The sequence below is a fragment of the Leucoraja erinacea genome, chromosome 14 (genome assembly GCF_028641065.1).
Source record: "Leucoraja erinacea ecotype New England chromosome 14, Leri_hhj_1, whole genome shotgun sequence".
Taxonomy (NCBI): Eukaryota; Metazoa; Chordata; class Chondrichthyes; order Rajiformes; family Rajidae; genus Leucoraja; species Leucoraja erinaceus.
Genome location: NC_073390.1, coordinates 19,107,003 through 19,132,847, shown reverse-complemented (window position 1 = coordinate 19,132,847; position 25,845 = coordinate 19,107,003). Strand labels below are relative to the sequence as shown.

General features: G+C 45.8%; 1 protein-coding gene across 1 annotated transcript in view; it reads left to right on the top strand.

Annotated features, from left to right (window-relative positions):
* The window catches only part of hltf (helicase-like transcription factor), a 50,844-nt gene extending 28,805 nt beyond the window's left edge, over positions 1 to 22,039 (top strand). The window contains 13 exon segments of the mRNA XM_055645704.1: positions 1,888 to 1,985; positions 2,099 to 2,242; positions 4,252 to 4,390; positions 5,195 to 5,330; positions 8,505 to 8,684; positions 11,427 to 11,551; positions 12,650 to 12,828; positions 15,089 to 15,214; positions 16,554 to 16,666; positions 17,635 to 17,722; positions 17,724 to 17,816; positions 19,068 to 19,148; positions 21,606 to 22,039. Of these exon segments, the coding sequence (XP_055501679.1) occupies positions 1,888 to 1,985; positions 2,099 to 2,242; positions 4,252 to 4,390; positions 5,195 to 5,330; positions 8,505 to 8,684; positions 11,427 to 11,551; positions 12,650 to 12,828; positions 15,089 to 15,214; positions 16,554 to 16,666; positions 17,635 to 17,722; positions 17,724 to 17,816; positions 19,068 to 19,148; positions 21,606 to 21,752 (1,649 nt within the window). The 3' untranslated portion in view covers positions 21,753 to 22,039.
* Positions 22,040 to 25,845: the final 3,806 nt, after the last annotated feature.

The window sequence follows — 25,845 nt, the reverse complement described above, 5'->3', positions numbered from 1 at the left end:
TGGGAGAGTCTAGTAACATAGGCAATAGCCTCAGAATAAAAGGATGTACTTTAAACAGGAGATGAGGAGGAATTTCTTTAGTCAGAGGGTGGTGAATCTGTGGAATGCATTGCCACAGACGGCTGTGGAGGACAAGTCAATAGATATTTTGAAGGTGGAGATTGACAGATTATTGATTAGTAAGGGTGTCAAGGGTTATTGGTAGAGGCCGAAGAATGGGGTTGAGAGGGAAAGATAGATCAGCCATGATTGAATGGCAGTCGACTTGATGGGCCGAATGGCCTAGTTCTACTATAACATCAACATGAAATGGTCATTGAACATTAAGGATGCTGCTTTGAAGAATTGTTACCACCTTCATTTTGGTGTGTGGTGTGTGGTGTGTCTGTTTGTCTTTTTTCCCTGTGACCGCGTGTGTTTTCTCCAGTTGACTCCCACACTCCAAAGACATGCAAGTTTGTAGGTTAATTGCCTTCTGTGAATTGTAAATTGTCCCTAGTGTGCAAGATAGTGCTGGTGTATGGGGTCATGGCTGGTCGGGGCGTGGAGATAAGAGTCTGTAGAATGTTGCCTGACCCGAAAGGTCACTTATCCATGTTCTCCAGAAATGCTGCTTGACTCGCTGAGTTACTCCAGCACTTTATGTCCTTTTTTGACTGTCTGCCTTACTGCTTCAGAATCAGAATCGGTATGCTTTATTGTCATTGCATGTGTCACATACAACGATATTACTGTGTCTCTCCATTTAAAAGAACTTCAAACATCCACATACTCATATTTTTTACACTCCCTCCCTCCCCAAACCCACCCATAGATTCACATTTACATAAATTAACACTGTCTCCCTCCCCCCCCCCCCCCCCCCCCCCCCCCCACCCCCCCCCCCTCCTTCCCCATAACCCGCTCCCGAGACAGAGTTCACTTCCAAGATTGCTGATGGGTAAAAGCTGTTCTTGAGTCTGGCAGTGCGTGACTTTAGCGACCTGTACCTTTTTCCTGAGGGCAGCAGTGTGAAAAGGTGGTGACAAGGATGTGTAATGTCTTTCACGATATTACAGGTCCTGCTGCGGCATCTGGAGTGGTAAATGTCCTCCAGAGGGGGCGGGGGAGTCCAATGATAACCTGGGCAGTTTTTATCACCCTCTGGAGAGCTGCTCTGTCAGCTGCTGAACAGTTCCCAAACCAGGCAGTTATGCAGTAAGTCAGTATGCGTTCTACCGAACAGCGGTAGAAAGACTCCAGCAGTTTAGCAGACAGGTGGGCCTTCCTCAGTGTTCTGAGGAAGTAAAGTCTCTGTTGCGCCTTTTTTACAACTATAGCAGAGTTCACAGACCATTTAAGATCCTCACTGATGTTGATCCCCAGAAATTTAAAACTAGGAACCCTCTCAACCTCCTCGCCCCCTATCTCCAGTGGCCTGAGCTCCGCTCTATGTCGCCTGAAATCAGTGATGATCTCCTTTGTCTTTTTAGTGTTCAGAGAGAGATTGTTGTGAGCACACCACTCAGAAAGTCTGTGCACCACCTCTCTATAGGCGACCTCGTTCCCATTTGAGATGAGCCCCACCATGGTTGTATCGTCCGCAAATTTTACGATCCTATTTGCGGGGTGATGGGGCAAGCAGTCATGTGTGTATAGGGCGTAGAGGAGCGGACTGAGCTTGGCTGCAGAGTTAGATTTTAGCAGGTATTACAAAGAGGAGATAAAGAGGGGGCTTGGCAGCTGAAGGCACACTACCCACTGTGAGTGGCATCCACAAATGCACCATTCAGCCAACCTGTATCTCAGTTTACAGACATCATCTGACTTTACAACTGTTTTGTGCGCAGTCCTTGAAGTACTTGTGGTTTGCATGTCCAATATCTGCAGTTATTTTGTTTTCCTTAGGTTGTACCAGTATACAGACCAGCATGAAGTCAGCATTCAGCACAAAGGCAAAGTCAACCCTGGTTATTTGTCCACTCTCAGTGCTCAGTAACTGGATTGTGAGTACATCATGGCCGATCGCTTTCTTCAATATCTTCCTTTATTATCGTTGCAAAGTGTAAAGATCAAACTTGGTGAAATGACTTGGTGGAAAAATAAATCTGTCTTTCAGGATCAGTTTGGCCAACACCTGTGTCCTGATGTGAAGCTGAAGATGTACCTTTATTACGGCTCTGAGCGAAATAAGGATACAACGTTCCTTGCCGAGCAAGATGTGGTACTGACGACCTATAACACATTAACGGTGGATTACGGGGTAGGTACTCAGCAGCTGAACTCCACGTGGAATATAGAGTCCTAGTGAGTTTAAAGAGAGTGTGGGAAATGGGGGCCCTGGTGAATTTAAAGGGAGACGCATTCAGATGAGCCAGTTGGGGAACCATTGCGACTGCCAACCCATCAGATGCTGGATTGTCGGAGTTTTGCAGCAGATTCCAGTAAAAGCTTTGTGATCTGCCATTTTGAATGCAGACGTGCTCTGGAACTGGTATTGAGGGGAGCACTAACCCGACAGCAAGACTGCATTGCTGGGCCGACGGGCTGCCTATTGATTGAATAGACCCGGTCAAGTTAGGCATGTGCCAGAGGACAGAGCTTGTGGTGCAGTTGCAAGCTGAGATGGTGGTATTTGTTCCCATCGGGTAAGGAGAAGAGGCAGGCCAGGAGAATGTTGGAGTGGATGAGCACAGTTGATGGTGGAGGCAGGGACGTGTAGTGTAAATTAGTTTCAGCGAGGTTGAAGATTGAGAACTTTATTTTTGGAGCCATTACAGGCTTATTATCTTGTCGTGGCAAAAGGAGAGGCACTTTTGATCCTGACCCTCTTCCCTCCTCTCTTCCCCCAGCACAGTCAGTCAGAAGGAGGGTCCCGACCCGAAAAGTCATTCCACCCCCCCCCCCCATGTTCTCCAGAGATGCTGCGAGGCCGACTGAGTTACTCCAGCTCTGTGTGTCTTTTATTTTTATGGGGTTATTCCCTTTTCTTGGCAAGTGGAAGTTCAGCATAGTGGCTTAACTCGTAGAGCCACTACCTCACAATGACAGGAGACCCAGGTTTGACCCCGACCTCAGGTGCTGTGTGCGTGGAGTTTGTTCTCCCTGTGACCTGCGGGTGCTCCGGTTTCCTCCCCATCCCAAAGGGTTTGTTTGGTGAATTGGCACTCTGTAAGTTCCCCCTGGTGTGTAGGGTGTGGATGAGAAAGTGGGAGAACGTGGAACTAGTGTGAGCGGTGATTGATGGTCGGCTTGGGCTGGGTGGGCCGAAGGGTCTGTTTCCATGCTGCATCTCTTAACTAAATTAAACTTGTTATCAGCCTGGTTGTGACCCGTGGTAATGCTAAACCAAAAGCCAGCTTGATTTCCCTGCCTGCCAAGGATATAAGCATCAGAGTGACACTGCTCTGCACCTCACTGGGTTTATAATATCTAATGCAACCTGGATGATGTAATGGTAGGAAGTTTCAGCATCGGAGTGCCGCATCTGTGGAAGTTTGCACAGCAGACGGAATGGGAAATGATCTGTTAGAAACCGTTCGGGAGTGTTTTGATAATTCCCGTGTGGGTTAAAATGATGAGTAGGCATGGATGCAATATTCCTGCAGAATTAATAATGCAAGAGAGATGTAATCGGAGTAGCCTCCCAGTATACAGTGCCTCAGCAGTCATGTGAGTCATTAGAGGGTTGCGAGGAAGTTTCCGTCTGTCAGCACAGAGATTTTAATCCTAACACAGGATCGTTAGTTCCCAGTCAATATTACTTCCATTTTAGTTTAGTTTAGAGATACAGCATAGAAACAGGCCCTTCAGCCCACCAAGTCCACGCCGACCAGCAATCACCCCGTACGCTAGCACTATCCCACACACTAGGGACAATTTACAGTTTTTTGTTTTTTTTTACCAAAGCCAATCAACCTACAAACCTGCACGTCTTTGGAGTGTGGGAAGAAGCCAGAGCACCCAGGGAACACCCACACGGTCACAGGGAGAATGTACAGACTGCACCCGTAGTCAGGATCAAACCGGGGTCTCGGGCATAAGGAAACAACTCTACTGCGCTGTATCTCTAAAAACATAATGACCTGAAACCCATCCATTTTCTCCAGAGATGCTGTCTGACCCGCTGTGTTACTCCAGCCATTTATGCCTGACTTTGGTATAAACCAGCATCTGCAGTTCTTTGTTTCTGCATCTGCAGTTCCTTATGTCTAGCCAAATTGTGGTGATTTGCTGTTCGTTATAGTAAATATTATAAATTTGCCCTGGCAGAGTGGAAGCGCCAGCCCCTTGCATAAGGTGAAGTGGCTCCGTGTGGTACTGGATGAGGGGCATACTATCCGAAACCCCAATGCCCAGCAGACCAAAGCAGCCCTGACTCTAACTGCTGAGAGACGATGGGTGTTAACAGGTATAGTTGGGGGTTGGGTACTGTGGAGGGATTTGATCATTGACTGAGGAAAGGACTTAGGATCTCACTGTGATCTTGCTATTAGTGCACTCTACTATTGAAGTGTGAATCGAACAGAAACATCTATGATCTTTCAGCACAGACAGTTATGTAGGTTGTAAAGTAACAGTCTTGATCCTCAAAGTTGTACCCTGGTATCTTACTAAGTTACATTCCATTAAAGGACATTGAAACTGTTCAATTAACTTTTTGTAACTTTGTCGGTGCCAGAAATGTGGTGACTCTAGTTTAGTTTAGTTTGGCTTAGTTTAGTTCAGTTTAGTTTAGAGATACACCGCTGAAACAGGCCCTTGAGCTCACCGATTCTGCGCCGACCAATTCCGTATTCCGTTTACAAACTTCACTAGGTTCCCACAGAATGAAATGCTGCCCATGTTCATGACAAAACGGAAAAACAGTCTAGTTCTTCCCACAGCTCACACAACAAGGTCCAATGTCTGCAATGGGGTAGAGGTGAATCGGGCAGTACCCGAGCTTATGGAAGGACCGTTCAGAAGCCAGATAACAGAGGGGAAGTAGCTATTCCTGAGTTTAGCTTTCAACCATTTGTACGTTAAGCACAACAGGAGCAGGGAGAAGAAGGAATGACCGGGGTGGGATAAGTCTCTGATCAAGTGGGCTGCTTTTCTGAGGCCGCGCGACATGTAGATAGTCTGTGGTTGGATAGTCTGTAGAGAGTCAATGGTTGGGGGTCTGGAAGCCTGTATGATATACCGTTATTAATACAATATAATTCTGCTGCAGGCACACCAATTCAAAACTCCTTGAAGGATCTCTGGTCCATTCTTTCATTCCTGAAGTTGAAACCATTTACAGACAGACAGTGGTGGCACAGAACGATCCAACGCCCTGTGACCATGGGTGATCAACACGGCCTCAAGTAGGTACTTTTTGAAATGTCTGAAGAAGGGTCACGACCCAAAACGTCACCCATTCCTTCTCTCCAGAGATGCTGCCTGTCCCGCTGAGTTACTTCAGCATTTTGAAATGGAGTTGTGTGTGATGGAAGGAACGAAAGGGCGGCATGGTGGCGCAGCGGTAGAGTTGCTGCCTTGTGCCAGAGACCCCAGTTTGATCCTGACTACAGGTGCTGCCTATACGGAGTGTGTACGTTCTCCCTGTGACCTCGTGGGTTTTCTCCTGGATCTCCAGTTTCCTCCCACACTCCAAAGACACATTTATAGGTTAATTGGCTTCTGTAAAATTGTCCTTGGTGTGTAGGGTGGAACTAGTGTATGGATGATCGCTGGAGAGCACGGACTCAGTAGGCCGAAGGACCTGTTTTTACGATGCATCTTTAAACTAAACTAAATGGGTAGAGGCTATTTTGAGACTGCAGATGTCTTTGGTGCAGAGAACTGGCCCAAACTTCAACTGGAGGCTCAGACCATAAAGGTGTATAAAGACGGGAAGGGGAGGAAGGGGTCGGGTGGTGGGGGAGAGTGTCAAAGGAAAGCCGACAAGTGTTGTTTCTAAAGAGAACAAGGGTGATGATCAAAATATTTAGTGCTTGATTGCTGTAATGTGGCAAGCTGGATTTGGGATTAATGAAGAACAGGACCTGGGAATAAATAGATGGGGCCAACTGTACGGAGTTTGATGTGCTTTTACCTGTTGTTCTTTCTGTGACCAGACTCTGGAACGTGGGTGTTCGGGTGGTGTTTGATGGAGAAGTTTTAACTTCATACCTTTCTCTGGAGTGCACTCTGACTTGGGAGCAGACCTATTGTGGGTGATACATTCCCATGGTCATTGTCTATCCTCCCTCACAGGGAGAATTGCAGATAAGACTTTTCAAAAACAAAATGTCACAACTAAGAGGAAAAAGAGAATTTCTGAGATGTTTAGTTTTTTCAGAGTTTTCTGTAGCATGGAACAGGCGAGGTGAATAAGGAGCAAGATTAGGCCAATCATCTCCTTGAAGCAGCTCCACCATTCCAAACGATCATGACTAACGTCATACAGCAAAGAAACTGGCCCTTCGGCCCAACATGTCCACACTGGGCAACATGCCCCATCCACACTAGTCCCACCAGCCTGCCAAAGCCCATATCCCTCTAAACCTGTCCTATCCATGTACTTGTCTAAATGTATCTTAAGCATTGGGATAATACCTGCTTCAACTACCTATACTCTAGCAGCTCGTTCTGTACACCCACCACCGTTTGTGTAAAACAAAAATTACCCCTCTGGTTCCTATTAAATCTTTCCCCTCTCACCTTAAACCAATGTCCTCTGGTTCTCGATTCTCCTCCTCTGGGCAAGATACTGTGCATCTACCCGATCTATGCCTCTCTTAATTTTGTACACCTCCATAAGACCACCCCTCATCCTCAAGCGCTCCAAGGAATAGCGTCTTAGCCTGCTCATCCTTTCCTACAGCTCAGGCCCTTGAGCTTTGGCACCATCCTCTTAAATCTTCTCTGTACACTTTCCAGCTTGACATCTTCCCTATAACATGGTGGCTAAAACTGAACACAATGCTCTAAATGCTTCCTCACCAACATGTTATATAACTACAACATGACCTCCCAACTTCTATACTCTCTGATCAAATCTTGTCCTCTCGTTCTCTCCCCATGTTTAAATGCCAGTTGATTGTTTCCTTCACTGCATTCATATATTCCACTTGGACATGGGTAGAGAACTCCAAAGAGTTACTAGCATTCAAAATAAATTATTTTTTCTCGTCTTTCCCCCCCACCCCCATTGTTCCCCTCTCTTCCCTGTGCCCAACCTGTCTGCGCACCTATTTCTCCCTTCCCCCTCCCGCCCCCTTCTACTTATATTCCTTCCACTGACTTAACATTTTTTACGCATCTTCTCTCCTTGTCTCCTTATCTTACGCTTTTTGTCTTTTCATCTCTGGCCTTTGTACACCACCTGCAAATCAACCCCCACCACCATCCCTCACCTGTATCCATCTATCATCTGCCAGGCTTTGTCCTGCCCCTACCTCTCTTCCAGCTTTCTCCCCTCTACTCCAATCCGTCTGAGTAAAGGTCTAGACTTGAAGCCTTTCCATGTTCTCCAGGGATGCTGCCTGACCCCCTGTGTTACTCCAGCACTTTGTGTCCTCTTTTGTAAACCAGCATCTGCAGTTCCCTGTGTATCTTTCTCATCTTCGTCTGTAATGGGCAACAACTTATTTACTGGAGAACCTCCCCTCAGCATCGATCCCTTCAATCTGCCTGAGGTTGTTGGTGAAACCACCTCCTTGCAGACCCCAGTAGGTTTAGGTGCCAATTAATCAGCCTTCCTTCATGTATCAACTTCTTTGTCCCAATGAAACTTCCACGCATTGTCTCCAGTGAAAGTATACTGTTCAAAATGGAGATTCCAACTGGAGAATCACAAAAGTAATTTATCCATGTTCATTGGTATAACTTAGCCAGAGGGTGGTGAATATGTGACATTCATTGCTACAGAGGGCTGTGGAGGCCATCAATGGATATTCTTAAGGCGGAGATTGACAGATACTCGATCAGTAAGGGTGTCGGGGGCTATGGGGAGAAGGCAGGAGAATGGGGTTGAGAGGGAAAGATAGATCAATCATGCTTGAATTGCAGAGTAGATTCGAAGGACTGAATGGTCTAATTCTGTTCCTAGAACTTCTGAATGTATTAACTTATGAACCTTACCATATGGACATAGGAAGGATTCATACTTCTACAGAAGCTTGATAAAAGTATATACAATTATGAGAGGCACAGATAGGGTAGTCAGTCAGAACCTTTTTCCCCAGGGTGGAAATATCAAGTACTGGAAGGCACAGCTTTACAATGAGAGAGGCAAAGCTTAAAGGAGATGTGCGGGGACATGTTTTGTGTACAGAGGGTGGTGGTTGCCTGGAACGCACAGACGGGGTGAAGGCAGATACAATAGTGGCGTTTAAGAGGCTTTTAGATAAGTGCATGGATACGGAGGGATGTGGAGTACGTGCAGGCAGTAGACACGGGTTTAACCTGGAATCATGTTCCGCATGGACATTGTGGGCTGAAGTGCCTGTTCTGTGTTGCACTGTTCAACGTTTTCCTGCGTATTTATTCCATAGACGGCTTCAAGCATTGATAAACAACATCACCTTACGAAGGACCAAAACCAGCAAAGTCAATGGCAGGCCTGTAATTGAGTTGCCGACACGTACCGTTTTTATTCAACACATCACCTTGTCCGACGAAGAGAAGCAAATATATGAATCTGTAAAGAATGAAGGTCGGGCAATTATTGGCAGGTGAGCCTCATAAAGAAACCCAGAACACTTGTGGAATGGTTGTTGAATAATATTAACAAGCTACTGGAGGGTCACAGAGGGCCAGGCAGCATCCACGGAGGGAAATAGATAGATGACGTTTCACATGCTCATAAATTATAGGAGCAAGACTAGACCATTCGGCCCATCAAGTCTACTCTGCTATTCCATCATGGCTGATCTATCTATCTCACTCAACTGCATTGTCCTGTCTTCTCCCCTTAACCCCCTTCAGGTTGATTCAACATTGTCAGTCCATTTCCCTCCATAGATGCTGCCTGGTTCACTGAGTTCCTCCAGTAGACACAAGGAACTGCAGATGCTGGTTTACCAAAAAAAGACACAAAGTACTGGAGTTTCTCCAGTCAGGCAGCATTTCTGGATAACATGGACAGATGACGTTTCAGGTCAGGATTGTTCCTTAAACCTCACCGATCATGTTCTCCAAGGATGCTGCCTACCTGTTGATTTACTCCAGCACCTTGTGTCGTTTTTTTGTAAACCAGCATCTGCAGTTCCTTGTTTCTCACTGAAGAATAACATTTTTGCTTAAAGTATTTATTTCCATGAATGAAGCTTTATAAAACGTTGATCTTTTATATTGCATTGTAGCTTTTAGCAATAAATTGGCAAATTTACAGGAAGGTGGCTGTTTTTAATTTAATGCATGCCTATACCAAGTATATTTTCCAGATAGGCTTTGATATCCTAGTAGAAACAAGGAACTGCAGATGCTGGTTTACACAAAGGATTAAAAATGCTGGAGTAACTCAGTGGGCCAGGCAGCATCTCTGGAGAACGTCACCATAGATAAGTATCGTTTCAGATGGGGACCCTTCTTCGGAGCGGGGGAAGTGAAGGACAGTGTTTCACTGTTATTTCTCTGTGTGGTTGTCCAAATTAGGCCATGTCATAGAAGCAGACGAGGCCATTCAGCACATCAAGTCTGCTCCGCCATTCAATGGTTGTCCCCCTCTCAACCCTTCCAGGCAAGGGGTCACAGCTTAAGGAGAAGGGGGAAATCCTTTAAAACCGAGATGAGAAGCACTTTTTTCACACAGAGAGTGGTGAATCTCTGGAACTCTCTGCCACAGAGGGTAGTTGAGGCCAGTTCATTGGCTATATTTAAGAGGGAGTTAGATGTGGCCCTTGTGGCTAAGGGGATCAGAGGGTATGGAGAGAAGGCAGGTTCGGGATACTGAGTTGGATGATCAGCCATGATCATATTAAATGGCGGTGCAGGCTCGAAGGGCCGAATGGCCTACTCCTGCACCTAATTTCTATGTTTCAACCCCATTCTCCTGCTGGGAGAGAGGAGAGGCAGGACAAAGTGTGAGAATAGAGCAAGGGTCTACACTCAATACTAAGGAGCACCAATGTTGAGGGTTTGGCTGGTGGATCTCCAACATCATACACTTGATCCTGCCTCCCCTCTCTCCCAGCTTGAACAAAGAAGGGTCCTGACCCGAAACGTCACCTATCCTGGTTCTCCAGAGATGCTGCCTGACTCGCTGAGTTACTCCTGCACTTTGTGCCCTTTTTTGATATCTAAGTTATGGGAATGACATTTAGTGGACAGTAGTTCAGAGAGTAAAAGGCTGTCTTTCGCTTTCATTGCTCTGTGGTCGTACAAATTAGACCATAACTCATAGGAGCAAAACAGAGCAGGGCGGCACAGTGGTGCAGTGGTAGAGTTGCTGTCTGACACCTGGGGTTGATCCTGACTACGGGTGCTGTCTGTATGGAGTTTGCACGTTCTCTCTGTGACTGTGGGTTTTCTTCAGGTGTTCCAGTTTCCTCCCACATTCCACAGAATATGTAGGCTCTGTGTATGGGTGATCACCGGTCAGCATGGACTTGGTAGGCCGAAGGACCCGTTTCCATACTCTATCCCTATACTAAACTAAACTAATTTAGACCAAAAAACTTGGGTACAAAATTAGGCCATTTGGCCCATTGAGTCTACTCCGCTATTCAGTTATGGTTGATCAATTTTTCATCTCAACCGCTTTCTCTTGTCTTCCCCCCCCCTCCCCCATAACCTTTGATGCTCTTCCTAATGAAGAACCTATCAATCTCAACTTTAAACATGGTATGTGTTCAGTGACTTTAAACATTAGAGATACAACATGGAAACAGGCCCCTTACCCCACCAAATCCATGCCGACCAGTGATCATCCCGCATACTAGCACTATCCTACACACTAGGAACAGTTTACAATTTACAGAATCCATTAAAAATACAAATCTCCACATCTTTGGAGTGTGGGAGGAGATCGGAGCACTCGGAGAAAACCCACAAGGAGAACGTGCAAATGCCGTACAGACAGTACCCGTAGTCAGGATCAAACCAGGGTCTCTGGCGCTGTAAGACGGCAAATCTACTGCTGAGCCACAGTGCTGTTCTGGGGGCAGAGCATTGTGATTTCACGTCTATAAAGCTATGTTGAGACTGATGAAATGGACAGGGAACAATGGATAAAATTCAACTCAAAGGTGCTCTGAATTTTGGAAGGAAATATGAGGAGAGGTTTAAAAGCAAAACTCAATGTAACAGTCTTTCTCTGGAGTGTCAAAAGACAAGGGAAGATTTTATAGAAGTATATAAAGTTATGGGGAGGCATTAGTGATTGAGGAGTACACCTCTTAGCTCTCTGTACACACTGCTTTCAAATGTTTGTGTAGCCACGGGTTAATGATTGCCGCCTTTCCAACATGTTTCAGATATTTCAGCGAAGGATCCGTTTTCACACATTATGCCGATGTCCTTGCGATCCTGGTCTGGTTGAGGCAGCTGTGTTGCCATCCGCGTCTGTTTGCAAACTCTTCAGCTGTCATGTCCTCCACAGGTAGGAGGGAGCAGATTCCTGCTGAACCCCCGCCAGTGCCTTTGTCTGAATGAAATGGGAGACTCCTTTGGGCGCCTCTTGTAGTCGAAGCCCAGGAGGCAGCGGCTCTGTGATGGAATTCTTCAGCGGGTCAGGCTGCATCTGTCCGCCAAGGCCTACTGGATTTCAGAATATAAGGACGTTCCTTTAGGAAGAAGATGAGGAGGAATTTCTTTAGTCAAGTGGGTGGTGAACCTGTGGAATTCATTACCACCAAAGGCCGTGGAGGCCACGTCAATGGATATGTTTAAGGCAGAGATAGATAGGTTCTTAATTAGTACGGGTGTCAGGGGTTATGGGGCGAAGGCAGGAGAATGGGGTTGAGAGGGGAAGATAGATAAGCCCTGATTGAATGACGGAGTATACTTGATGGGCCAAATGGCCTATTTCTGCTCCTATCACTTACTAAACCTATCTCCTGGCTGCCAACCAGTTTAACTCCCCTTCCCATTTCCATACTGACCTTTCTGTCCAGAGCCTCCTCCATTGCCAGCGTGAGGCCACACGCAAACTGGAGGAACAGCATCTCTTATTCAGCTTGGCTAGTTTACAACCCAACGGTATGAACATTCAGTGTAGGAAGGAACTGCAGATGCTGGTTTACACCAAACATAGACACAAAATGACAGAGTAACTCAACGGGTCAGGCAGCATCTCGGGAGAAATAGGTAACTTTTTGGGTCGAGTCCCTTCTCCAGACTCCGAGTCAGTGGGGAGGGAAACGAGAGGTGTAAAAAGGTTCCATACAAATCAGAGCCGGCACCAATGGTCAAGGAGCTCACAATGGTCCATTGTTGACTGTGGAGGGGGTGATAACAAAGGGATACAAACAGTGAAACTAGTGGGATAACTCCCCAAGTTTCCCCTTATCTCCCTGCTACTCTTCCCTCTCCCAATTACCCTTCCCTCTCACTCTTCCCACTACCCATTTTCCCGTCTCTCTCCCACTCCCCTCGTCGCCCCCATTTCCCTTTCTCCCTCCCTTTCTCCCTTACTTCCCTCCCCCCATTTCTCCTTACTGCCCTCTCATTCTCCCCATCTGCCCCCTTTTTCTCGTAGACAGTGCCACTCCTGATGAACTGAGGGAGAAGTTGGTGAAGAAGATCAAACTGGTTTTGAACTGTGGCTCGGACGAGGAGTGTGCCATCTGCCTGGAATCACTGACATTGCCAGTAATCACACACTGTGCCCATGTTTACTGCAAACCCTGCATCTGCCACGTCATTCGCAATGAACAGGTTAGTAAAATGTAACGTTACTTAAACTCTTCTTTGAGGATCTGGGCGATTTCTATGAGAGCTTGTCATAGAGACACACAATGTGGTAACAGGCCCTTCAGCTCAATTAGCCCACACTGGCCAACATCTACACTAACCTCACCTGCCTGCATTTGGCCCATATCCTAAACCTGTCCTGTCGATGTACCTATCTAAGTGTTTCTTAATGTTGCAATAGTACATTCCATAACTACCTCCTCCAGAAGCTTGTTCCGTACACCCACCACTCTTTGTGTGAAAAGGTTACCCCTCAGATTCCTATTAAATCTTCCCTTTCTCTCCCCCCCCCCCCCTTATGTCCTCTGGTTCTCAATTCTCCTACTGTGAGCAAGAGACTCTGTGCTTCTACCCGATCTATTCCTCTCTTTTCCACCTCTACAAGATCACCCCTTATCCTCCTGCTCTCCAAGGAATAGTCCTCGCTGCTCAACCTCTCCCTTTAGCTCAGGCCCACGACATGTTTTAACATTGGTGAAATAAATTGTATTAGATTTCTCTGACTGGTTGCTAAAACTTCAATGAAAATCCTCTTCAATTATTTGTCTTGGGGTGAAAGCCAATTCCTGTCATAGGAGCAAAATTAGGCCATTTGGCCCATCGAGTCTACTCTGCCATTCAATCATGGCTGATCTATCTTTCTCTCTCAATCCCAGTTTCCTGCTTCTCCCCCAAACCCTTGACACCCTTAAACTCCACCTTAAAAATACCCATTGACTTGACCTCCACAGCCGTCTGTGATAATAAATTCCACAGATTCACCACCTTCTGGCTGAAAAAAATCTTCCTCATTGCCTTTCTAAAGGTACCTCCTTTTATTCTGAGGCTGTGCCCTCTGGTCCTAGACTCTCCCACTAGTGGAAACATCCAACTTTTGTTTGGAAGTGTCTTGCTTGATGGTAACTAAAAGCAAGTGATTGTTGAATGGCCCAATTATTTGTTAGTTGTTAATTGCTCGTTGTGTCTGCTCAGTGGATGTTTCTTGCTGTGCATGTCTCCACTAGCCTCAACAATGAACTGTCATGGTTACACAAAAAAGCTGGAGAAACTCAGCGGGTGCAGCAGCATCTATGGAGCGAAGGAAATAGGCAACGTTACGGGCTGAAACCCTTCTTCATGGTTGCAATAAGGACCTCATTTTTTTGGGGGGGGGGGGGGGGGGTTATTAATTTATTAAATTTTTGTATATTATTTAATAGTAGGGACAATGTTTTCACACAAAGGGTGGTGGGTATATGGAACGAGCTGCCAGAGGAGGTAGTTTGGGCACGTACTAATATGACATTTAGAATATTTGAACAGATACATGGCTAAGAAAGGCTTAGAAGCATATGGGCCAAATCTGGGCAGGTGGGACTAGTGTAGATGGGGCATCTTGGTCAGCAAGGGTAAGTTGTGCCGAAGGACCTGTTTCCTTGCTGTATGACTCTTTGGTAGTATAGACTGCTACACAGTGGCACAGCGGTAGAGTTGCTGCCTCACAGCGCCAGAGACCCGGGTTTGATCCTGACTATGGGTGCTGTCTGTACGGAGTTGGTACGTTCTACCTGTGACCGTGTGGGTTTTCTCCGGATGCCTCCCACACTCCAAAGAGGTACAGGTTTGTAGGTTAATTGGCATTGGTAAAATTTTAAATTGTCCCTCGTGTGTAGGATAGTGCTAGTGTACGGGTGTTCGCTGGTCAGCTCGGACTCGGTGGACCGTAGGGCCTGTTTTCGTGCTGTATGACTGACTGCTACTGGACAATGAATAAAGTCAGTGTTCCACCTAATATCATTGGATTCATTGGGCCAAGGGGCAGTTTAGTTTAGTTTAGAAATACAGAGCAGTAACAGGCCCACCGAGTCCGGCCAGCGATCCATGTACACTAGCTCTATCCTACACACACTAGGGATAATTTTACCAAGCCAATTTGGCTACAAACAAGATAGACACAAAATGCTTGAGAAGGATCTCGACCAGAAACTAAACCATTCCTTCTCTCCAGTGATGTAGCCTGACCCGCTGAATTACTCCAGCATTTTGTGTCTGCTGTGTAAATCAGCATCTGCAGTTCCATCCTACACAGCCGGCAATCAATGCTGTATCAATCTATCACTCTATATGTTACCTATGGACATTGTGTTTGCAGGCCAGTAATACTGCTGCAAGTAGGAACTTCATTATCTTGTGCCTACGACAGTTAAACACTCTTTGACCCTTTCTTCCAACCCGTCTCTGCTAGCCCACAGCCAGGTGCCCCCTGTGTCGGGCGGAGATTCGCGTGGAACAGCTGGTGGAATGTCCTCCTGAGGAGATGGACTCGGCACCGCTTGACAAGACCCAGCAGGCCTGGGTCTCCAGTTCAAAGGTGAGTCACAAGCCACGCATTCCCATCCACCATGTGTGGGAGAGAGACACTGATGCTGGGGAGGGGAGAGACAGCGGACGTCATCTGTGGAATGTAGGGGAGAGACGGCTGCTCCAACGCTTGTGACCTATGTGGGAGCTCACATTTTTTATGAACTTGACAGCAAGCCATAGTTGAGATATAATCCCAAAGTTAAGACTAGCTGGATCACCAAATTTGGGCAATCCTGCCTGTCGCGACTTTAGGATTATACTTGAGAAACGCAACTGGGCATTTACAGTTGCCGTGGGAGAGGATTCCACTGCACAAGAGAATTTAAATCCAAAATATTTGAAGATAGAAAATGTCTGGAATTCTTTGCTTGATTTTCATTGCACTTCCTTTACATCGCTTTACAGAAGTGGGTTTGTTATAGGGCGGCGGTGTGTTGCAGCGGTAGAGTTGCTGCCTCGCAGCGCCAGAGACCCGGGTTCGATCCTGACTACGGGTGCTGTCTGTACGGAGCTTGCATGTTCTCCCTGTGACCTCATCGGTTTTCCACAGATGCACCGGTTTTCTCCCACATCCCAAAGACGTGCAGGTTGCTAGGTTAATTGGTTTTGGTGAAAATTGTAAATTGTCCCTAGTGGACGATGGATATTTAGGAAAGTGCTGATGTATGGGGTGGTAGCTGGTCAGCGTGGACTCAGTGGGCCGAAGGGCCTGTTTCCACGCTGCATCTCTAAAGTCAAAATTAATGACTTTAGAGACACACACTTTACAATTTTACCAAACCAATTAACCTACCAACCTCTACGTCTTTGGAGTGTGGGGAGAAACTGAAGCATCCGTGAAAATCCCCGCAGGTCACAGGGAAAATGTACAAATTCCATACAGACAGCAGCCATAGTCAAGATTGAACCCGGTCTCTGGCGCTGTAAGGCAGCAACTCTACCGCTGCGCCACAGTGTCATCTTATTTTGATGATTATGCTCCCTCTGCAAACCTGCGAACCTCTGAACAGAGGCTTCTCTGATTTTAATTTTGCCTTTTAATTAATCTTGCTTCCTAAAAGCACAGGACTCCCGAGTCTGTTTATCTTTCATGGCACTGTAGATAATTCTGTCCTCTTTGTAAATTGCCAAAAGGTGTACAAGGGGTCATGGATTTTTTTTAGAATTACGTGACGATCAAACTCTAGCAGGTGTACAAGCATATAATCTGCGATATGTACATCCAGGAATTAGTTGGAGGGATGGGGACAATTGGAAGTACATGCTACCAAAACGAGGGGCCATTCTGAAAGCGGTCAGAAAGATATTTCAATACGTTGGTGTAACTTTGCTCTTTGCAATTATAGGTGGATGCCCTGATGCATTCCTTGATTGAACTTCGCAAGCAGGACCCCACCATTAAGAGTTTGGTTGTGTCACAGTTCACAGCCTTTCTTACTCTTATAGAAACTCCTCTGAGGTAGGTGAAATTTTGCACATTTACTTTTAGTTTTCTTCTCAAACAGGCTGTCTCCAATAGTTAGCGGAGCCACAAGGAACTGCAGATGCTGGATTCTTGAGCAAATAACAAAGTGCTGGAGGAAAATCAGCGGGTCGGGCGGCATCTGTGGAGAAAAATGTAAGATGATGTTTTGAATCAAGGTGCTCCCTCAGCCTGAAGACTGAATTTGAAGAAAGCACTCGACCTGAAATGTCACCTGCCTATTCCCTCCGCAGATGCTGCCTGACCCGCAGAGTTCCTCTAGCACTTTTTTTTGTGCAAGAGTTAATGTTTGATTACTATGCTGCACTCCCCGTGTAGTAACTATGATCTATGGGTAAGGAAACCCAAATTATATGCCACATGTACTGTAGTTCTTCCAAAGCAAAAATAGTCTTCATTCATTTAGATTAATTAATTTAATCTAAACTAATTGAATTTAGTTTATTGTCGCGTGTACCAAGGTACTGTGAAAAGCTTTTGTTGCATGCTAATCAATCAGCGGAAAGACTATACATGATTACAATCGATATATGAGATCAAAGGAATAATGTTTAATGCCAGATAAAGTCCAGTAAAGTCCGATTAAAAATACTGAGGATCTCCAATGGGTAGGTAATAGCTCAGGACCGCTCTCTAGTTGTTGGTTGGATGGTTCAGTTGCCTGATAACAACTGGGAAGAACCATCCCTTGAATCTGGAGGTGTACGTTTTCACACTTCTGTACCTCTTGCCTGATAGGAGAGGGGAGAAGAGGGATTGACCGGGGTGAGACTGGTCCTTGATTATGCTGGTGGCCTTGCCAAGGCAGCGTGGGGTGTAAATGGAAGGGAGGTTGTAATTTAGACTATATTGTACTTAATTACTTCAGCTATTTCATCGGGCTGCAAACCGGTGCCTTGGTCGGAGTTGGATTATGCGTGCACACCTGCTTTTATCTTTTCCAGACAAGAAGGCTTCAGCTTCTCCCGCTTGGACGGCTCGATGCCTCAGAAGCGACGGATAGTCGCCATCGACTCCTTCCAGAGCAGCAGCCCGGGGTTCACCAACCATCATGCTCCTGTCGCTAAAGGCTGGCGGCGTTGGGCTGAATCTCACGGCAGCTTCCCGCGTGTTCCTCATGGATCCTGTGAGTGGCCGGGAATCCTTCACACCCATGCGGCCTCAACCATTTTACACAGTCTAACCCATGCAGTTCCCATTACTTGTGCTCTTTATGAGATAACTCTGTTTATCCCCGTTGGTGAGCAGGTCCTGAATATCTAGTCCATACCCCCAGTACATCTGGCTTCCTTCCCAAGTGTCTCCAAACAAAAATATTGAGTAGCTCATAGGACAGGGAATCCTCTTTACCATTTAAAAATTTCTGATGAAATTCAGAATGCAAACTTATCCAAATCCAATACTCACACTTCTTGGAGCGAACCATCGGACATCGGTTTGGATGTTGGGGGTGGGGGTGAGTGAGTTATTTGTGATTAAATTTAACTTCAATCGGACTTGTTTGTGTAAACTAGCTGATTCTATATTATCCCACTTTCGTATCCACTCCCTACACATCAGGGGTAATTTACAGAAGCCAATTAACCTACAAACCCACGCAGTCAGGGGGGAAACATGCAAACGTCACACAGTCAGCATCTGAGGACAGCATCAAACCCAGTCTCTGGTGCTGTAGGGCAACAGCTCTACCAGTTGAGCTACCGTGCTGCCCTTGGCTGTTAATCCTTACGGAAAGATTAATTCCAAGGGCATGGAACCAGACCCTTTGACCCACCAAGTCGATGCTGATCATCAGCGATCCATTTTAAACTAATTCTACAACAATCCCCATTCAAATCTTCCCACATTAACATTCCGTGCTGACTTCCACTTTAGGGCCATCTTACTGTAGCCAGTTAACCTGCTAACATATTAGGGATGTGGGTGGAAACTAAAGCACCAGGTGGACACTGGCACAGTCACACTGAGAGTGGGCAACTCCACACAGACAGCAGCAGAAGTTCTAAGAGCACAATTAGGCTATCAAGTTACTCTGCCCAGCAATCTTTCTGCATCCTATCTAAATGCATTTCGTTGTCTCTCTACTGTACACTGACAATGACAATTAAAATTGAATCTGAATCTGAATCTCTTTCCCTCTCAACCCCATTCTCCTGCCTTCTCCCCATAACCCATGACAACCCTTACTAATCAACAACCTGTCAATCTCGGGAAGTCTGGATTGAACCTGGATCTCTGGAGCTGTGAGGATTTTCATTCATTAAGTACTTTTGGGTGTCTGTGGGAAGCAGTCTTGACACGGGTTGTGCCTGCTGCCAGGGTTGGTAATGAGTGTTATTGCAGTAGCAGCAGTGCAGTAATTTATTGTTGTACCCAGGCTTGGAATCCCGCTGCAGAGGACCAGTGCTTCGATAGATGCCACCGGCTGGGTCAGACGCGAGATGTAGTCATCACCAAGGTAGGTGCAACTGCCCTTCACAAGGTTAGAGGGAAAACGACTGCACTGTAGCCACTGGGGTAACCTGCATAAAGCCCAAAGGAGCTGCATTTTTATTCCTCTCTCATCACCTCCTCCCTCATAAACATCGGACATTTGGTGCAAGGCATTTTACATATCAAAGAGATCAATCTAGCTTCTTCTCTGCTTCCTCTCTTGTCACTTGGGAGACAAATGTTATAGTAGTCATTATCTCAATACACAGCAACCTGAGGCAAACCTAAACTTGCCTTTCTGTATTATTCTATTGGAGAAAAGCCTAATTTGAGATTAAATGTAAGCTGTAAACTAGCCCAGGAACCAATTTAATATCTTCTTATATTTTTAACTTAATTCAGCCTTATCACTTCCCTGCAGATGCTGCCAATCCTGATAAGTGTTTTTGGCAATTCCTGGGATGTAGAGTTTCAGAGGTACAGCACGGAAACAGGCCCTTAGGCCCTTAGCGTCTGCTCCTATCAGCGATTACCCTGTACATTAAAACTATCCTACATCTACACACTAGGAACAATTCACAATTTTACCGAAGCCAATTAACCTACAAATCTGTACGTCTTTGAAGTGTGGGAGAAAACCCATCATGGTCACAGGGAGAATGTACAAACTCGGTACAGACAGCACCCGTTGACAGGATCAAACCCAGGTCTCTGCCGCTGTAAGGCTGCAACTCTACTGCCCTTTATTTTCAGATTTCCAGCATCTGCTATTTTTTAAAAATCTTACTTTTGAAATCCGAATGTGTTGAAATCACACAGGTCAGGCACCATCTGTGCTGAATAGTTGATGTGTTTAGTTTAGTTTAGAGATACAGCGCGCGGTTCAAGCCTTTTGACTCACCGAGTCCACGTTGACCATCGATCAGCCGTACACTAGTTCTATGTTATCCCATTTTGTGGTCTCGCCAAGTATAATTATATGTTTATAATAAACATATAATAATAATTATACCCTGTATCATTGCAGTGAAATACCTTTATTAGGAGCGGATTTGAGGACAAGGGCACAATGTACCATTGCCTTAATGATCTGCCACCCCTGTTTATTGGGTTTCAGTGACGTGTGTACAAGAACCCTCGGTCCCTTTAACCTTCAAAGCTTCCAAATGTGCCGTTATTTAGGGTGCAACAGTGACGCAGCGGTAGAGTTGCTGCCTTACAGCGCCAGAGTCCCAGGTTCGATCTTGAGTATGGGAGCTGTCTGTATGGAGTTTGTACGTTCTCCCCGTGACCGCGTGGGTTTTCTCCGGCTGCTCTGGTTACCTCCCACATTCCAAAGACGTGCAGGTTTGTCGGTTAATTGTTCCTGGTGTGTAGGATATAACTATTGTACAGGGTGATCACTGGATGGCACAGTCCACGCTGTATCTCCAAACGAAATTAAATAAAATCTAAACAAAGTTCTCATAGTGAATCAGATGAAGTAAAAATAAAAGATTATTTCTGTACCTGTAGATTGGGCTACTTTCTGCTAGTGACTGGGAAGGAGAGCGGAACATGTGAAGTTAATTTTGTTTATACGGTCATCTCTCTTTATGTTGCTATGCCTTGGGAATTAAATTGTTCATTCTATTAAAGCTGTTCAAGCTTTTCCACCAATTAATAAGTCCTTTGTAAAGAGTGCCGAGGAGGTTTACCGGAATGATGCCCGGATTAGGGGGTATTAGCTACAGGGAAGAGTTGAACAGACTTGGATTATTTTCTCGGGAACCCCAGAGGCTGCGGAGAGACCTGATAGAAGTATATAAACTTGTGAGAGGCACAGATAGAGTAGACAGTCAAAATCCATTTCCCATGTTGGAAATATCAAATACGAGAGGGCATAGCTTTATGGTGAAAGGGACAACATTTAAAGTAGATGTGCGGGGCAAGTTTTTTTTTTTTTTAGAGGGTGGTGGGTGCCTGGAACGCACTGCCAGGGGTGGTTTAGTTTATTTTATTTTAGAGATACAGCGTGGAAGCAGGCCCTTCGGCCCAACGAGTCTGTACCGACCAGCGATCCCCGCACATTAACACTAGCCTAGGGACAATTTACACATACCCCAAGCCAATTAACCTACATACCTGTACGTTTTGGAGTGTGGGAGGAAACCGAAGATCTTGGAGAAAGCCCACGTGATCACGGGGCGAACATACAAACGTCTTAGACAGCACCCGTAGTTGGGATCGAATCCGAGTCTCTGGCGCTGTAAGGCAGCAACTCTACCGCTGCGTCACCGTGGTCGCCCGTTGAGGCGGATATGTTAGTGGTATTTAACAGTCTTTTGGCACATGGATATGCAGAGAATTGAGGGAGATGGATTATGTGCAGGCAGATAAGAGTTTGTCTTGGCATCATGTTTGGCCCAGACATTGTGGGCCGAAGGGCCTGTTCTTGTGCCGTACTGTTCTATGTTCTTACGTTTTGTTTGTTTGTATGCAGTTCATCGTGAAGGACTCTGTGGAGGAAAATATGATGAAAATTCAGAGCAAGAAGCAAGAACTTGTTGTGGGAGCTTTTGGATCCAAACAACAGCAGCAGATAAAGCAGAGTCGCATTGAGGAGATCAAGATCTTGATCAACATGTAATGCCAGTGTCTGCTGGCTAAAATGTTTTATTTTATTTCCTTCCGTCAAAGAAAACGCAATAATTGAAATTTTAAAATTTTGGCAGTTTTGCAGCCTGAACAAATTTGAATGAGAAGGCAACTTTAATACAAAATGTATAACGAGTTCTGTAAGTTTAGAGTCTATAAAACAAATCCAGTTTAATATATGTGCCAGTTTCTTCTTCAGATGGATGAACTGCTGCAGTCAGAAGTGCCAAGCCTTGGATGTGACGTTAAAAACATAGAGATTAAAGTAATTTTTGTCAAGGGAAATCTAACATACAACCAGTATTTACTCTTGCATTTCTTCCTCGTTCAACAAATGTTGTTATGTTCATGATGTTCCCGTGCGTCTGCAGTACCTGCCTGATGGCAGTGAGTTCACTGTGGGAGGATTGATGCACGTTTAACATGGGACGAGATCTGACCTGACTTTGGCAGAGTGGTAGAGTTGCTGCCTTACAGCGCCAGACCCGGGTTAGAGCCTGACCATTGGTGCTGTCTATATTTGTCCGAATTTGTCCGATTTCCCCATGACCGCTTAGGTTTGCTCCGGGTGCCCCAGTTTCCTCCCACATTCCAAGGACATGCAAGTTTATATATTAATTGGCTTCTGTAAATTGCCCCTAGTGTGTAGGGTAGAACTAGTGTTTGGGAGACCGCTGGTCGGCGTGGACTCGGTGGGCCGAAGGGTCTATATATCTCTAAACTAAACTATAAACTAAAGGAAACTTTGTCTCAACTTATCCCTATGTTGTTGTAACAGTGTAATCCAGCTAGTTTAGCTTATTAGCCCATGTACCGAGGTACAGTGGAAAGCTTTTGTTGCGCTAACCAGTCAGCGGAAATACTATACATGATAACAACCAAGGTGTCCACAGTGTGCAGATAACATGATTCTTAAATTTGTCCGATTTCATAAGAAACAGGACACTGGAGCAGAATTAGGCCACTCAGCCCATCACTCTGCTCTTTCGTTCATGGCTGATCTATTTGTCTCTCTCAACCCCATTCCCCTGCCTTCTCCCCGTAACCTTTGACACCCTTACTAATCAAGAACCTATCAATCTGCTTTAAAAATACTTAATAACGTGGGCTCCAACACCGTTTGTGGCGATGAATTCTGCAGATTCACCACCCTCTGGCAACCTTCAGGTGGCATGGTGGTCCAGTGCCGGAGACCTGGGTTCGATTCCGACTACAGGTGCTGTCTGTATGGAGTTTGTACATTCTCCCCGGGTGCTCCGGTTTCCTCCCACATTCCAAAGACTTGCAGGTTTGGAGGTTAATTGGCTTCAGTAAATTGTCCCTGGTGTGTAGGATAGAACAAATGTATGGGGATTGAGAGCTAGAGGACATAGGTTTAAGGTGAAAGAGGAAAGATTTAATAGGAATCTAAGGAGTAACTTTTTCACACAAAGGGTGGTGGCTGCATGGAATGAGCTGCCAGAGGAGGTTGTTGAGGCAGGGACAATTGCACCATTTAAGAAACAATTATGTACACAGGATGGGACAGGTTTAGAGAGATTAAAGGCTAAACACAAGCAGGTGGAACAAGTATAATTGGCCATTCTTGTCAGCATAGGCAAGTTGGGCCGAAGAGCCTGTTTCCGTGCTGTATGACTATGATAAGTAAAGTTTAGAGGGAAGGGTCATGACTCAAACATCGCCCATTCCTTCTCTCAAGAGATGCTCCTATCCTGCTGAGTTATTCCAACATTTTGTGTCTAAGATTTAGAGGGATATGAGTTAAACCTTTGGTTGACATGGATGAGTTGGGACCCAAGGCCTGTTTGCCTGAATATGCAGTGCATGCAGCAGTGTGTTGCACTGGCCAACAAGTGTCACTTGCTGCAGGGAGGCAGAAACCCACAGCACTGCTGGCACCAACTGTAAAAATAAAGAGGCCCAGTTACTCTTGTGTCTGTTACAGACAGCAGACGACACGCTCCCCCCTCCCCTGCTGGCATCATCACGAGCCTGTCATTCTGCGGGTTACACAAATGCCTGGCCACAAATCTGTATCTATCGTGGCTCAGCCGCTGCGAGCTGTTGACCCCTGCTCATCAGCTGCTGTGTTAAATAAAACCCAATGTTCACACATGTTTCGCTCCTTCACACGGGCCATTTATAACCACGCACGATGCAACACAGCTCTGCTGCCGGTAGGAGGCGTGGCAGAAGGCTGGCCATAGTACATGGATCGAGTGGATGTGGAGAGGATTTTCCTACTAGTGGGAGAGTCTCGGACCAGACGCCATAACCTCAGAATAAAAGGTCGTACCTTTAGAAAGGTGATGAGGAATCCCCTTAGAGGGTAGTGAATCTGTGGAATAGGTGATTTTTCGGGTCTCATGAAGGACTCCGACCCAAAATGTCACCTATTCCTTTTCTCCAGAGATGTTACCTGACCCACTGAGTTACTCCTGCACTTTGTGTCCTTTTCGGTTTGTAGGTTAATGGTCCTTAGTAAAATAGTTCCTCGTGCAATTAGTGGATGAAAAGTGAGATAACATAAAACAATGTGAAAGGGTGATGAAATCAATGGGCAGAAGAGCCTATTTCCATGTTGTATCTCTAAACTGATAACTACATGCAACTGATAGAATATGGCTGGGGTTTGGTGTCATACCATCTTTCAAGAAGACAAAACAAGACTCTACAGAGGCTGGTTCATACACAAAAGGACACAAAGTATTGGAGTAACTCAGCGGGACAGGCAGCATTGCTGTAGAACATGGATAGGTAATGTTTCAGATCAAGACCCTTCTCTGATGTGCTGAGTTACACCAGCATTTTGTGCATGAACCAGCATCTACAGTTCTTCGTTTCTTCCGCTAACTGATTAGCACGCAACAAGAGCTTTTCACAGTACAGGTACCTCGGTACACGTGACAATGAACTAAACTAAATTTCACTAAGTTAATGGGAAAAGAGTGCCCATGGGCATGAGGTCAGAGGTATAAAAGTTCTGTAATTGTTGAGGAATTCATCCAGTGTCCTTGTGATATTTTTGCATCTACACTTCGCTAAAAGGGAACCTTAACAAACCTCTGGAGCAATCGGGGGAATTCTGAAATTCTCCATTATTGGCAGGAATCAGCACATAGCAAGAACATACTTTCAAAAGAAATCCAAAACCTAAATGACATGATGAGCAAAGTGTTTCTTCCATGTTTATACTGAAGCACGCTTCTTTTAGCCACAGCTTAAAACCTTAAGTGCCATCAGGCCTGAGTGATTAGATATCATGGATTAGAAAGGCCCCGACATAACATTGTTCCCTCAGGACTTCCGTGACACTTTTAGCTGGTGAGTTGCTCTGTTCCAGCTGTTGCACAAGCATATCTTAGTTTTTCTTAAGAGGCACAGCTTAGAAACAGGCCCTTCGGCCCACCGAGTCCACACTGACCATCGATCACCTGCACACTACTATGTTATCCCACTTTCTCAACCATTCCCTACATTCTAGAGGCAATTTGGTGGGAATGGGAACCAGCCCAAAGACTCATTGGTCAGTGCGACTGGGAACGCTCCTGAAGGCTTGTTGGTCAGTGGGGCCTGGCAAAAGGCTCATCCAACAGCGAGGGAGCTGGAGACATCGGGCACTAGGAGTGGGGCAGAAGGAGGATGAACCGGGGAAATGCCTCCAGCACTTTTGTGGTTGGCTGCAGGAGGCACAGCCGTGACGCAAAGATGGCCGGTCGAGGAGAGGGACGTTGGTCCATGGTAACTGCTCCAGTACATCAAGCGCACGGGCCCACTGGAATTTGGACTCAGTATAATGGTACCCAAAATGGCAGTGCCCACATGCGTAAAATATGCAAAAAGAATTTCATTGTGTAGTTGCATATGTGACAAATAAAGGATTATTGAACCAGCACTGAACAATCAAATGTTGGCAGCCTTGTCAGCTGGTGGAATGCAGGGGGCGACCTCTCAGTTCCATGCGTTGGGTGTTCTCCATCGACCCATGGATGGCAGTGGTCATATTTCTTCGCAGAAAAAGTATGAAACCTCAATTGCAGCAAGCAAGCCTTTCCGATCATTCTGCAACTGCAATTGAACCCTTT